Source organism: Fusarium oxysporum, chromosome 3 (assembly GCF_000149955.1).
Source record: "Fusarium oxysporum f. sp. lycopersici 4287 chromosome 3, whole genome shotgun sequence".
Classification (NCBI taxonomy): Eukaryota; Fungi; Ascomycota; class Sordariomycetes; order Hypocreales; family Nectriaceae; genus Fusarium; species Fusarium oxysporum.
In genome coordinates this window covers 5,410,810-5,424,940 of record NC_030988.1, presented here as the reverse complement: position 1 = coordinate 5,424,940, position 14,131 = coordinate 5,410,810, and the positions used below count along the sequence as shown (strand labels likewise).

General features: G+C 48.9%; 5 protein-coding genes across 6 annotated transcripts; 2 read left to right on the top strand and 3 right to left on the bottom strand.

Annotated features, from left to right (window-relative positions):
* Positions 1-1,247: 1,247 nt before the first annotated feature.
* On the bottom strand, positions 1,248-5,166 carry FOXG_14954 (uncharacterized protein). 2 transcript variants are annotated; one of them, XM_018395024.1, is made up of 4 exons: positions 4,693-5,166; positions 4,283-4,615; positions 3,757-4,080; positions 1,248-3,706 (listed from the first exon to the last, which is right to left on the bottom strand). In XM_018395024.1, the coding sequence occupies exons 3-4, from the start codon at positions 3,917-3,919 to the stop codon at positions 1,359-1,361; spliced, it is 2,511 nt and encodes an 836-aa protein (XP_018255003.1). In that variant the 5' UTR covers positions 3,920-4,080; positions 4,283-4,615; positions 4,693-5,166; the 3' UTR covers positions 1,248-1,358. The 2 variants fall into 2 exon arrangements, with proteins under 2 accessions (XP_018255003.1, XP_018255002.1); XM_018395023.1 differs by having other exon boundaries at positions 4,283-5,166.
* Positions 5,167-5,621: 455 nt separating this feature from the next.
* FOXG_14953 (uncharacterized protein) lies at positions 5,622-7,222 on the top strand (the record flags this gene model as incomplete). Its single annotated transcript, XM_018395022.1, has 1 exon — positions 5,622-7,222. The coding sequence occupies exon 1, from the start codon at positions 5,687-5,689 to the stop codon at positions 7,220-7,222; it is 1,536 nt and encodes a 511-aa protein (XP_018255001.1). The 5' UTR covers positions 5,622-5,686.
* A 111-nt stretch (positions 7,223-7,333) lies between these two features.
* FOXG_21843 (uncharacterized protein) lies at positions 7,334-8,005 on the top strand (the record flags this gene model as incomplete). Its single annotated transcript, XM_018402212.1, has 1 exon — positions 7,334-8,005. One exon carries the CDS (start codon positions 7,334-7,336, stop codon positions 7,784-7,786), a length of 453 nt encoding a protein of 150 aa, XP_018255000.1. The 3' UTR covers positions 7,787-8,005.
* A 905-nt stretch (positions 8,006-8,910) lies between these two features.
* FOXG_21842 (uncharacterized protein) lies at positions 8,911-9,789 on the bottom strand. The gene is made up of 2 exons (XM_018402211.1): positions 9,351-9,789; positions 8,911-9,303 (listed from the first exon to the last, which is right to left on the bottom strand). Exons 1-2 carry the CDS (start codon positions 9,582-9,584, stop codon positions 9,175-9,177), a joined length of 363 nt encoding a protein of 120 aa, XP_018254999.1. The 5' UTR covers positions 9,585-9,789; the 3' UTR covers positions 8,911-9,174.
* A 2,264-nt stretch (positions 9,790-12,053) lies between these two features.
* On the bottom strand, positions 12,054-13,488 carry FOXG_21841 (uncharacterized protein; the record flags this gene model as incomplete). Its single annotated transcript, XM_018402210.1, has 3 exons — positions 12,054-12,298; positions 12,433-12,862; positions 13,339-13,488. 3 exons carry the CDS (start codon positions 13,486-13,488, stop codon positions 12,054-12,056), a joined length of 825 nt encoding a protein of 274 aa, XP_018254998.1.
* Between the last annotated feature and the right edge of the window lie 643 nt (positions 13,489-14,131).

The following is a 14,131-nucleotide window of genomic DNA, read 5'->3' as shown; positions in this document are numbered from 1 at the left end:
CACATTTGTAGGGGCGGTTGGCAGGCGTTAGCGTGGAACTTTCTCTTTGATACTGTTCTTGTGAACAGCTTTATCCTTCAAGCCCAAGGGCAGCCTGATTGGAAGCCCTTCCGGAGTCGGGTTGACTGGCGGCAGTGCCTTTTTGATGCTATTATCAACACTTACGGATCAACCGGCTCTTCAAGGAAGATTTTTCGAGCTGGTGACACAATCACACCAAAAATACAGCATATTCGCGTCCGAAGGAAAAACCCTTCAAACTGACTAGCTTGTAAGGGCTTGAGGTTTGATGATGCTAGGTCACGAAGCTCAGAGACGGCATTAAGGCCGCGGAGTGCAAATCAACAGGTGCCGCGATCACGTTATTTTTGTAAGACTTGCAATGTAGCTCTATGTAACTTCGCAATATTGTTGGGACCTCTACCACCGGCTAATAGGTGGCATGAGAGGTACCTTTTATAGGCTGATTTTTTATTGGCTAAAACCCTTGTCCGTGACTTGGTTGTGCCCGCTCCGCACTCCAAGGGATAGACATTCTGTAGCCAGAACGAGGCGTCAACCAGACGGAGCGAGAGATGATACGAGTTGTCAGGGCCGGCATGATCCGGAGGTAGTGGTTGGTGAACGCATCAGCTCAATCTCAATTTTAGCCCGAGTGTGAATTTCGCACCCCTGGACCCCTACTTGATGCACCCTTCTTTAGGAGTCGTAACGCAACGCTCCCTTGCAATGTTTGTGTCCGCACGTAGAGAATGTAAAGGTATTCCCTCTCAGCCTCCCCATGGCCTTGGCTCCATTACATGCCCCATTAAGCTAGTATTTAGATTTGTTCGATCGGCATCGATATCTTTTCGACGGTATAAACTAAATCATACATAGCCACACTCTAGGGTCAGTAGAACTTGGTCGTCGGGAATCGCTTTGAATTCTTCCCGGATCCTCTGGAACCGACTCCCCATTTTCCCAACTGGCTGTTTTGCCTTGTACAGCCGCTCGACCCTCTCATCTAGATCCTGAACTTAGACAAGAAAGCAAGTTAAATCAGCTGCAATGCTCAGCAGCTCGTCCAATCCACCCGAACTTGGAAATGCTCTTCTTAACATACCTGTCAAGTCGAGCAGCCATTTTCTGAGTGTATCTTACTTATCATGTATCTGCCACTACAAGGACAGGGTTCGTATCCCTACAAATCATGCACTGTATAATGGCCACAGCCAAACTGATTTGGCTGCTTTCAGTAAATTTAGATGGACAGCTTACTGACGCTGAACGCGCACTGTAAAATTTAATAGTCTCAATTTAACAGACTGTGCTTTAGCTCTTAGAATAAGTTAAGATCGTTAGCTCATATCCTCTTCTCACGATCCGGTGTTATCTACATCTATAGACAGCTCGTCATATTCGCCAGACGTGGAATTATCAACGCTAAACGGCGGAAAGAACATAGCAGGTGCTGGCAGCGGGACTGGCGTTAATCTCTTGATACGCCCCGATAGATACTCAATCTCGATAGACGGTGATTGTTCGGTTACTTTTGTTTCTGAACCGCCAGGGATAGGACATGAGGTTAACGTTGCCGCCATTTGATCAATCGTCCCTTCTATGCTTTCGTTGGGTCTCCTAGTCTGAGGCTTGGAAGCCTGTGGGAGCATATCTTGTTTGGGCCGCTTTGTATCGACAACTACGATAAAGTGATCATCGGGGAGAACGCCGCCAAGTCCGCAGGGTTCCAAAGGCTGCAGTTGCGACACATACTGCTGCTGATCGTCGTTCCAAATCAAATCCAGCTCGATGTCGCTGGCTTGTTCACAGTCATTGTTTATCAGACCCGGGTCTCTATGATCACCCTCATGCGTGGAAGAAGTCAGCTGACGTAGACCCTGGCCTCGATCTGTCAATGGCCTATAGCTGACGGAGGACCCAGATGTTGTTCGTCGATGAGAATGAACCAAGTATGACTGCTGAGAATCCTTCCGGTTTTGGCTGCTCAAGGGCGTGCGAATGGTTGGTGATACATCAACTGAATCACCCGATAAATCGGTGCAGAAAGGTACGTCGCTGTAGTATGTGATAGCACCTTCGCGGCGTTGCAACTTGCCAGCCGACCCTCCAGAGTAATTCAAGCCTAAGTCCGACTTGCCAGGATTATCGTCGTCCACGGCTATAGGCGAGCAAACCGACGCATCCTGTGAAGTGTTCGCATCTGATGATCCCTCCCGAACAAACAGTGGCTTGTAACGGAAACTTTCAACTCGAGCGTAAAACTGCGGATCAAATGCAGACACATTCTTATTTAAGCCTCCGGATTGGGATTTATTGCTAATGAACAGGCTTGTCTTCTGATGCTCACGTGTCTTTTCCGGACCATCGATATTATTGACAGGAGGACTTTCTTGCGAATGGTAGATAGAGATGTGGCTACTGAACCTGGTATCTTTAGATCCGCCTTGCCATCGGATTTTATGCCCGTCAGTAGATAGCTGAAACCTGGTGCTGATTTCTAATACGGCGGAGCGAACGAAGTCAGGAGTTACGTTGATCAAGTGGAGCTGGGCCAAATTGTATAGCAGGTTCAGAGACACCCAGCCTTCAGCGTCTAGGTGGATGTTCTGGATACTCTGCTGTCCAGGCAATATGTCGGGCGACAGTAGGTCCAAATGTCGGATATAATTCATATTCTCAGACGGAATCTGAACACGATCAGGGTCCAGATCACAAGGCCGCGTTGGTCGCTGTTTTGGAAGAAGCGGGAGTGGGGGAAACGGCTTGGTAGACGAGACCAAGCCTTTACCATTGCCTTCTGTCTCCATGTTGTCCTTTTCGGAATCAGAGGCCGACCCATGGGCACTTAAATGGCACTGATATTCCCAAGCGCGAGATTGTTGTTCTAGAGGGAGGAATCTGGCTTCCCGGATAGGCTCAGTTTCATGAGTGGGTGGTTGGTAGGCGGATGATGAGCCCGCCACCTGTGTATCCGCTACAACGCGCGCCATGATGAAGCTGCCACCCGGCCGCAGAGGCGACATTTTTGAGACATCGGCACTGTTACTTCTGCCTGTGAAGAACTGTTCAAGGCGACGAACAACAAGACTCTTCCGCTCCTTGTCTGTCATGAGTACATGCTGCGGGTAGAGCCCGTCAGGAACATCTCGTAGATAGTCCTCAACCTTGCCCTTTGATGATTTGGTTGAAGGCAAGATGGGGAGGTAAAACGGCGTTCTCGAAGACTCGCCACCGGCTGACATGGAGGCGTAAGCGGAGTCAGCCGGCCGGAGGCTGGAACCTGTAGAGGAGGGAGCATGGCTGCGCTGAACTCCAGCTTTGGAATATATGTGATCGCGATTGTGGGGGGATATCATTTTCCTTTTTTGCGATGATGACGCCTCTGGAGACCCATCGTGATCCACGGCAAGGTCTCTCAGTATGGTTTCGAGCTCTCTCTTTTTCTTTTGGGGCAGCCCATAAACCTTGATCTCAAACAGCTTGTGTTTATGGAGCACGGCCGGACCTGGCTGTTTATAGCGCTTGAGCTCCTTCTTTAGTTGTTGAATCTCGAGTGTTAGGTCGTCGATGACGCTGCGGTAGTCATCAGAGCTACTGCTGTGCGCTGTGATAGGTCCAGGAGGGTCGACATGATGCCGAGTGTGCAATTGTAGCTTCTCTGTACCCAATAAATCAGATTCCTCCCGGGAGGAGGAGAGATTAACTACACGTTTGCATTAGCCTCTTCTAAATTTCGCTATATGTAGTGCATACCATCTGCGGGCTTGTTGTTGGCGGTCGCGTTGAGGCTTGAGTCGTTATGCCATTCTGGTGGATCGCTTAGCACTGTCTCACGACTGCCGCTGAAGGAATCGAGATGGAGAAAACAATCGGTTTGTGGCGGGGTTTTCTCTGGATTGCTTTGATTTAAGGGCATTTTGGCCCCTGTGAGCAATGCAACGCGGAGCAAGACCCTAATAGGACTCCTTAATTGTCGATGTCGTAAGAATTGCGAGTATAGGCTACATGATAGTAAGACTTTCACGGTTCGACGACCGTGAAATACGGTCGGGAGACGTCTAGCAACGGCCGAGTGTCCTGTAGAGCAACAAGGTGGGTTAGCAACATAATAAAAAAAATAAAAAATAAAAATAAAAACCACTCATAAATGAAACCAGATGAGGACAGGAATCGAGCTGTCGCAAAAGCATCGCAAATAGGATCGTGGGATATGCAGTGGCGAGGCGAATGTGCTATGCTACCTGTGGGGGAAAGCCCCGAAAGTCATTGATATACTTACCAAAACGAGATAAAGCTATAACCGGCGACAGCGAGTTGCATATAATTTCCAGATTATAAAGTTTGCTTCATGTAGGGGTTGTAATAGTTGAGTCTTATACGGTTCGTTGGTTTGACGAAATGTCTGGAACTATCCGCCCAGGAGACTGCAAGATGAATCTGCTCTTCTGCGTGAAGGCTTGGCTGCTGAAAAGTGAGGCACTTTTGGTGTAGTCGCCGGGAGGTGATCCAGCAAGAGATGTGTTGGCTGCGATACGTTCTCAAGAACTTGGCTTATTTAGTAGCCGATGAACTCAAATAGAGATTGGGAAATAGTGTCTTGCTGAATGCTTCCCTGCAACTTGCCAAGTCAATAGTCCTGCCTAGGGGTCGCTGAAGCTGCTACGATAGACAGTAAAAAGGTCGATGTACCTGGGGTTGAATACTGATAGTCGTATGTCGGCAATTAATCATAAAAATGATTGTGACGAAGAGTCGGTGTATCGTGACCGGTACCCTGAGGAACGTACGAGAACGGGAAAGGATGTGAGATTGAGGGGACAGCAGGCCGAACGTCACCAGCAGAGGCGGGCTAACGGGGTAGGCCACTTGTCACTTGTCCGTGTAGGCGTACTAGTGGAGGAAAAGTGGAGGACCCTGGTGACCCAAGAGCCCGGGTCCCCGATGTGCCGCGGACCTATCGTAGCGTTGAAGATACGTTCTGTACCTATGAAGTGCGCCGGAGCCCGACTCCGTCATCTTGAAGACTCCTCGCATGAAATAGTCCGGGGCAGCAGGCGGGATTGTCGTAGACGAAGCCATCGCCGCTGTTTGCGACTGCGTAAAGCGCAGATTGAGGCTTTGTTGTGCACTTGTTAAGGATTTGGGTGGAGATAGATATATGCGATTGCGGCCAGGGTGAAGAAATGTCGTAGGGTAGGTATGATCTTTACGGTCTCAGGAAACAACTGCCTTAGTAATCCAGCTGTGTGCTTCATCTAATTCTGCGGGATGTAATACCCCGCACAAGTAACAACTCAAGAACAATTAATCAACACATTTGCTGCTGCTTAGCACATTCACTTTAACCCTTTAAGCACGCTCAGTGCGACAAGAAACGATCGACCAGTTCCTCGTCCGATCCGCACGGTGGGACGAGCCACGAGATAGGCAATCTGCCGTGCTTTCAAGGATGGGACAAGCGGGGCTGGGAAAAAGTGGCAAGCAGCAGGGCTGGTCAGGTTGAGGATCTCAGGGGCCAGATGTCGGAAAAACAATATAGCGAGATTTGGCGTTGTGGGTCTTGAGGAATAAATTCATTCATCCTTTCTTTCATTCATTACCCTCCTCAGTGGTTGAAGCGGGCATCAACCTTGTAAGGGCCAAGAGACGTCGTATTAGCGACGACTCTGTCCATCAGCTACCAATGGATGTAGTCACCAAGGCGCTCGACGCCAACGTCCCCGCCATGAGCGAGATCTTTGATTTCTTGCCTGTCCCCACTCTTGTCGTCTCACCGTCGTATCGCATACAGAGAACCTCGTCTGGTTTGCTGGAGGCGTGGGGTCGCAGGCGTGAAGAACTTATCGATCAAGACCTCTTCGTCGCCCTCTACCAGGGCTCGCTGACCGAAAGATTCGATCGTATTCCCTTCGTCTACGCCATTGAGACTGCTCTTGTGGCCCGAGCTCTCCGTCTCTGCTATGCGGCCTATACTGCAAACGGTATTTCTTGGACTGCGCGCATTATGCCTGTCCACAGAGATGACGAACTGCTGTGCTTGATCTTGGAATGGGATAAGGCCGAACTCCACACTACAGTTGCCGATGGTGTAATGACACAAAGCTGGCTGCCCATTGATGATGCTTTCCGCATCCTCGTCCAAGCTGTGAAAGATTACGCTATCTTCCTTCTCGATACCCGCGGAAACGTGATGTCCTGGAATACTGGAGCCGAGCTAAGCAAGGGTTACAAGAAGGAAGAAATCATCGGTAAGCACTTCTCGACTTTTTATAGCGAGGAAGATATCCGGTCTAGGAAGCCGGAAAGAGAACTCGAGATTTGCTTGCGTGAAGGTAGGGTGGAAGATGAAGGTTGGCGCTACCGTAAGGATGGCAGCCGGTTCTGGGCTAACGTCGTTATCACGGCCATATATAAGAATGACATCCACGTTGGCTTCGGCAAGGTTACCCGGAATCTCACTGAGCGAAAAGAGGCAGAACTGCGGCTAATTGCTGCTTATGAGGAGAGCACGAAGTTGAAGAATGATTTTCTAGCAAACATCAGTCACGAGATCCGTACACCAATGCATGGTGTGCTCTCTGCTTGCTCCCTGCTTCTGGATAGCCGCCTAACCGAGGAGCAGCGGGAGACGGCTAATATGATTGACGAGTCTGGCCATGTCCTGTTGCGGATTATAAATGACATCCTCGACTACTCCAAGATTGCAGCAGGTAGTTTTTCCATCGAGAATGACAAGGTTGATATCGCTAGTGTGGTCACATCGGTCGTGCGTTCTGTGCAGACCACTGTACAACCCGGAGTGTCCCTGAGACTGAACCTGTCACCAAACTTGCCAAAGTGGGCAGAAGGGGATCCTCTGAGGTGCCGCCAAGTTGTTGAGAATATTGTCAGCAATGCCGCAAAGTTTACCGAACAGGGGTACATTCTGGCGAGTGTATCGCTGCTCGCGGAAGACGTGGCCACTTATACAATCCTGACTGAGGTCTACGACACTGGACATGGCGTGACGCAAGATGACGCCCAGAAACTGTTCAAGCCATTTACGCAGCTTGATACTCCGCATCAGAAGCGTCGCCAAGGAACTGGGCTCGGACTGTCCATCGCAAAATCAATCGCTGAGCTGTTGGGTGGGAATATTGGATACAAACCTAACCCGGAACGGCAGGGCAGCATCTTTTGGTTCTCAGTCAAGCTTAAGAAGCTCAGCAGCCTTCAGTAGATCCAAACCGTCGACGCTCTGCCAGTCCCTAGCAGCGACCTGTCGCGACAGGAGGTTTCACAGGGCCAGGATCTCGCGGAACAGCTGACTCAACTGATGAAGATCTCACCGATGGCGCGGATCCTCGCGGCCGAGGATAATATTATCAATCAAAAAATCCTGGTCGAAATGCTGCATAGCTTCGGATTCCGGTACATAACAGTTGTCTCGGACGGCGCCCAGGCGGTCTCGACACTATCCGCGACGGCCGATGCCTTTGATCTGATACTGATGGATATTAGTATGCCGGTCATGAATGGTTACGAGGCAACGGTGCGGATACGGAACAGTGGCATACGTCTACCCATAATCGCCATGACCGCCTACGCGTTAAAAGGCGATATGGAGCGTTGTTTGGAGAAAGGCATGGATGACTACATCGCCAAGCCAATGAATAAGCAACTGTTAATGAAGAAACTCCTAAAGTGGCTTGTACACCCGGGCGGTGCGGTGCTGGCCACCACTGCCCGAGGGCGACAGAAAATTCCGCCTTATCAGCATTCGACTTCCCAGCAGCAGTGTTGAAATCTGTCACGGCAGATTTGTGGACTGTGTCTTTGGCGGCGAAAGGGTCGCGTCTCTTGCAGTAATCTTTGAAGTTGGATACATCAGCTTTATAATTGTCGTTGGCTAGGAAAGGATCTTTTAGAACGCCTTTATCTTTTCTTTGGGTGAGCGCTTATAAGTATACAGGATGACGATGATGGGGCCGGTGATACCACCGTTGCCGCCATTGACAGCCCCTTTGTCTGAGTGACTTCACTTCGGGACGGCATGCCTCTTAATCTGTCAGAAAGAGTCGTTTGAGGGAAGTCCCGTTTCTGGGCCGCTCGGTCTTGTGAGAGGCCGTTGTCTGTGACATCTAGTATAGTATTTTAAAGCTTTGATAAAATAGCTAAAAATCTAAAAAAAAAAAAAAAAAAAAAAAAAAAAGGATTTTAGCTTAGTATAGCTTATTATACTTAAATATAATTTTAAATGATTTTTGCCTATTTTATTATTTTATTTCCTACTTAAATTTATATTCTACACAGTGTTAATTCAATTTTCGTTAAAACTACATAAAATAAAATAGCAGAAATTCAAAAAAAAGAAAAAAATCATATTAAGAAGATATTATAGTTGAATAACTTATGTCTTATTTTTAGCTATTTTAGAGCTAAATCGAATTTGTAAGAATTATTTTTTAAAAAAGGGCTTTTAAGGTAGAAAGTGGGGAATCTCGCATGCTTATCTATCGCGTATGCTTATCGTGCACGTTAAAAACTTTTAGGTACTTATTGGCTGGGCATTGCGGGGAAAGATACCTAAGTGCCTCGCTCGCTTATCATGCACGTTAAGCGTGCTATGGAGATTCAAGCCTCTCTTGAGGCTCTTTGGCATGAACCAAGGAAAGATAGAACTCGGAATAGAAAGACAATTAATGACAAGGAGGAGGGTAAGTTGGGCCGTAGAGTCCAAGAGGTCTCTAGTGAGAGATAGAATTGAATGATTCATCAAATGTCAAGTCCCCTGACTTGATCAGCTTGCCGTTGTGGAATTTTTAGCTGGCACGGCAGGGTCTGTGAGAAGTTCTATAGTCTCAGATCACTATTATCCTCCCAACAAGTTCCTACTTGTCGTCAATGCCACAAGAACACTCCCATTATGCTCACAGGAGGGATGTTTCCGCACTTTATCAAGGCAGCTAGCTGAGCTAGGCAGGGCAACAATTGTCCAAGATCAACATACAATGAATTCGATCAGTGTGGCCGTACCTTCAGGGCTAAGTATCCATTACATATTAACAGTTTCCCCTCCCTCTTGCCTCGGCTGCCCCCAATCGCCCTGGCAGCCCTAGAAGTCCCTCATCACCCGCCGTGATATCCACGTTAACACTGACCATGTCGATGCGCAAAGCATGCATTGGAAGATCAGTAACGTGGAAATAACATTTCAAACGCAGCAATTGTCGACTGCAGTACTGTGTGCTCTTCTACGAGAGATCTGTTTCTCTCCTCGAGGAGCGCAATATACTCTCTCGCCATACATATAATGGCCTCCTATTATAGGTAAGAATTATTATGTCACGAGTTGGGTGCTGACTAACCTCATCTCCTATCAATTTAGGCGTTACTTCTTGCGGATCCTTCATTGCACTCTCCTCTCCTTCCTTTGCCATTACAACTCTCATACTGGAGATACTATCCCGTAGTTCGGTAAATGTATCATTGAACTGCGTGTCGTGGCGCTTCTCGATTGTGCGCCTGGGCGGGGCTTCCGATGGTTTGTGACAGCCCGAGTTGCATGCCGGTACGGTAGAACAATCGGGCTTGATTGCCATGCTGGGAGGAGAGGGACAATGGCGTCAGTCTATACGGTCTCTGTAGCTCAGGTGGTCCTGAGGAACGGTCGGATACGGCGCGAAGACAGTTGGCACCGGGGGAAGGGACGGGATATATCTTGAGGTTGAAAGGGGTCGCCGCGGCACTTGCTTCTGTGATAGTCTCAACTCAGGCTGCGCTGAAAATAACGGCGTTGGAAATGTTCCCACCATGATGTATCCGGATGTCTCTTTCTCGACATGCCCCAATAAGAGATATGACATATCCGCTACCCAGAAGAGGTGGTACAAAGTGGTACCGCATTTGAGCCACCACCTTTTGACTACCCCATGCAAACTCAGAGGTTTCGTAATACTAGCTGATCATTGGATCGTGTTTTGTGTCACCTTGCCGATCAATGGGGTCCAGACCGACCTACTGGGTCGGTTAATGCAACCATGGTCTGATTTAGTGCATCACTGCCTATTACAGACACAGCACGGACTCCATGACAGAGGACGGCTGAATGACGATCAGTGGTTTAGGCTTGTAACTCTACCGTCTGCCCTGGGGACGATCGAGACAGCTTTGGCGAAATATGGGTGCAGCAAATGCTCGAAAAATTATTTGTGTTCATTGACAGCCACCATCTCGAAAGGAGCATGTTGTTGAGTGGGCCACTGAGAACTTACTGCGTGGGCTGAAGTAAGCTGGACTGAAGCAGCCAGCTCCTACTCCGGCAATCGGGAGAAGTCAGCAATGGCTGGCAGTCTTGACCATACCTCGCCCCGCTTTGACTCGTTCCTCAGGGTTCAGGGCGGCTTATTGCCAATGCATCGGGACAGAAGCGGCCCTCAAAGATTTATAATGCCAACAAATTACCATCCAGCAGGTTGTAATGCTAGCAGGTTACTCATTTAACAGTAGGATTACAGTTGGGGGAAAGGGTTTGGAAGGGCAATAAGTTTGAAAACCCTTGAGGTACCGATCTTCAAGTCTAGCCTAAACAGGATGTTATGAGGGTTCCGCTTTAAGATTGTATTTTCAACCTATCCCTTTGAGTGCCACAGCCCTTAGGCAATGAGTGCGCTCGAAAGACACCGAGCACACAGGACTTCGTCTCTAGCAGGCAGATGTCCTTTGGAAAGGTCAGTCAACGCAGACCATGACGAATATAACCACTGGCTGTCGAGTCCGGACGCTAAGAGCGACCCTCTTGTCACCGATCCCATCCAATATTGGTGGGAGAGACGGAAAGATTACCTCGACTGTCGCGAATGGCTCTTGACCTGCTTTCGGTACTGCCTATGTTGGCAGAGTGCGAGCGTTTGTTTAGTGTTGCTGGGCAAATGGTCTCATCGCTGCGGATTCGCTTGACCGGGACTTCATCGGCATTTACTGGGGGCCACTGGGAACCCCTTTAAAGTTTCTCTGAAGCTCAAGAAGTTTGTAAACAAACGTTTCCCTCATTAATGAGATAAATGAACAAGCCTCCCACCCTCGTATTCGCCTGTCAAGCGAAGGGGCTTACGCAAGGTAAACCTATCCCTTTGAGCAGTACAGCCCTTCGGCTCACGACAGGGGTATAGGACCAATCAAAATGAATAAACCTAACGGTACTTCTCCCCACATACTAATTTGTACGATGGTAAAAGTCCCAGCAGTTTTGATTGTTATAAAGAGCTACCTCACAGACTCGGCAGCCGTACCAGGCCTGCCTACCTGAGCCTCCTCGATGCCGACTTAGCGCATTAGCTATTATCGGCTGTAAGAGAGTATTTTCAATCTTCCTTTTTAAAAAGGTCGGGGCTACCCCTGCCTGAAGCCTTGGCAAGCAAAGCAATCTGAGAATATCCCCCTATTGACATGATTGATATCTCTTTGCAGGTGATTTTGCCGTGACTGAGTATCGTTCATGTCCTCCTCTTTCCCTGCCCGAGATCCCTTCCTTGCGCCGCTTTCTTGGGCAAATTTGGTGAATAGGGCGTCAGAAATGCACCTCTTCCAGCTCTTGAGGGTCTTGTAAGGCGACCACCGCGGCTGTAAGGTCTTAAGCTGCAAAATGAATCTATTCGCAAGTGCTATATCAAGAAGGAAAGACCAAAGCAACGCCTGCCACGGGCCACGGTGAAATCGGTGCTTATAGCTCGTATAGGACCTTATCTGATCTCCTCGGTCTACATGATTCATTTTATCGTTGTAAGAAGCAGATATAGTCGGTATTGAGATAGCCTTTATTGCGGCATCACCAAAGGTCTCCTGTATCGGCTTGGATTGTCCCGATTTCTCAGCAGGCTTCTTCCTTCTCTTTGGGGTGCGTTGGTCAACGGCACCGCTGTATACGGTGGAGAGAAATAACACGAGGCTATTATCCTGCCAAGCGATTTGGGCGACCTAGGAAGGACGAATTAGTATGGCAGATGCATATAAATAAGTCCCTCGGGCGTACGAGGCCACCAATTGTAGGGATCGACTTTACTTCATTATACTTAAAGCCATTCGGCAGCCATTGCAAGGACTGATAAGACGTCAATCGCCATTTTCTCTACACGAGGATACTCAAACCGCTTGGCAGACCAGTATTCAAGCGGATTATCGTGCTTTGGAAATATGTCCTGCTTTGTAGATTGCCACCTTTCGAACTCATCGGCGACTGATTCTTCTTCGGAGTTCGGATACGACATAAGCTCGTCTTGGAATGAGTCAAAGGGATTGTACTCCCGTGCCCTCACGGCTACAGGAAGATCGCTGTTAGCGGTCTTCCACTGGGCGGGAAGATTCCTATACTCTTCCTCCCAAAGCGTTTAGATGAGATGTCGAGCCTTGTCAATCCAACCCTCCCTTCCACTGTACGCCCTTGTTAAGAACGCCCATTGTATTCCAGGATGACGAACAGTAGCTGCGTAATAAATCGGTGTTTATCCATCACCAGTCCCTGGATCTTGCCACTTTTCTTCGGAATGATTGTTTGGCCTTTGATCCTATACAGGCTTTCATCAGTGCGTTCGGGACGCCGCGTGAAGTGGATGATGACCGTCTTATCCTCCTTACACGTCGCTCCGCTTCGTCTCTCCCAGTCCAGTGCTCTATCGATGACGGCCTGAATGCCTGCTCGGTTTGCTCCTGCTGTTGGGGCCGTCACCCAGGCCGAGTGATCGTCGATGAACGCGATTGACCCGCTTTTTAAGTCGATTTTATGCTGAACGAGATCTGCATTAGAGAACAGGAACAGCGGCGGTGACAAAGGCGATCCTGGTGGGTGTCCAACCTGGCAAAGGGCGTGCTGAGCCAAGGCAGTCTATCTACGCATTAATTACAAAACGTTATTGACTTTGGCAAGATTAGTCATTCGCGACGCGAAATTAGGCTTCCCCATCGAAATGCAGTTTCTGCAAAAGCGTCAACAGATCACACTATCCAGCATATCATCGGCACCAACGGCGCATTGTATCGAGCCTGTTGCCCGTCAGCCGAGGACCAGGCGCGGCTAGGAACAGCAGCTGCAAGGCAAGCCTGTTGTCACAGAGGCTGTGGTGGGCCTGGGGGCGCGGCAGCTCGGGGCTGCCCTCGAGTGGTTACGGCAATATAAAGGGTGTGTCAGCGCCCTTCATCTAGCCGAGCCTTGAAATAGTAAGAAGATCAGGCAAAAGGAAACAGTATGAAGGGGAAGGAAAGGAGGAGAAGAGGAGAGGTGCGAGTACGTCCTGAGTTGGTCTCGTCTAGTGGCAGGGGCAGATCTTGAAGAAGGCGCTTATCTTGGACAGCTCGACGAACCTGTCGAAGTCTTTTCCTATTGCTAGGTTGACTGCTGCAATCAGTGAGGGGCGAGCCTAATCCGATGACGCGGCGACACCTTTCGGTAATAGAAGATATGATCCGGTGCTTTACGTCGGTTGCATGAACAAACCAGGCGTGTATCGCCATGGTCGAATCTCTCGTGACATGCGGCGAAATCACTGTGGAGGGATCTCGCTGCTAGCAGTTGGTGCAAGGCCGTTTACCAAAACTCCCACTCCTGCAGACAGACTCTAGTCGCCTTTAGATTAAGTCTCCTATACTGCTTAGGAGTGGCGGTGGACGACTAGGTCCCGAATGCTTCTTTCGGCTTTTATCTTACGATCCTTTGTAAGTATGCTAGCGTTAGCTGAGCCCCTTCGGGCTCGGGGAGTGATAATACTGCTTTAGTTAGCTTACCGGCCTCTTTATTACTAGGGATATTGTTGTGTCCTGGCACCTAGCGTACCTGTGTAGCTCTATGCGATGCTGCTAAAGCCTGATACGCAAAAAAGACATGTTAAGACAAGTCAGATGGTGTACCTCGCAGGCATATAGCAGCTGCGAGGTTATCTAGGCAGTTTATGATGTTTCATGATACTGATTCTTGTAGGTTTAGGGCGGCCTTGAGGCCTTCTAATGCCCCTCTAGCTTTGGCATCGATGACCTCAGCTGGTCCGAGGCGACCTGATCTGTCGAAGACGTGTTCTAAAGCTCCTTTCTGTCTGTATTTGATATCTTTATTTAATGAGATTGTAGTAAGTAGGCTGACTGGGTAGCAGCGTTTAACTTG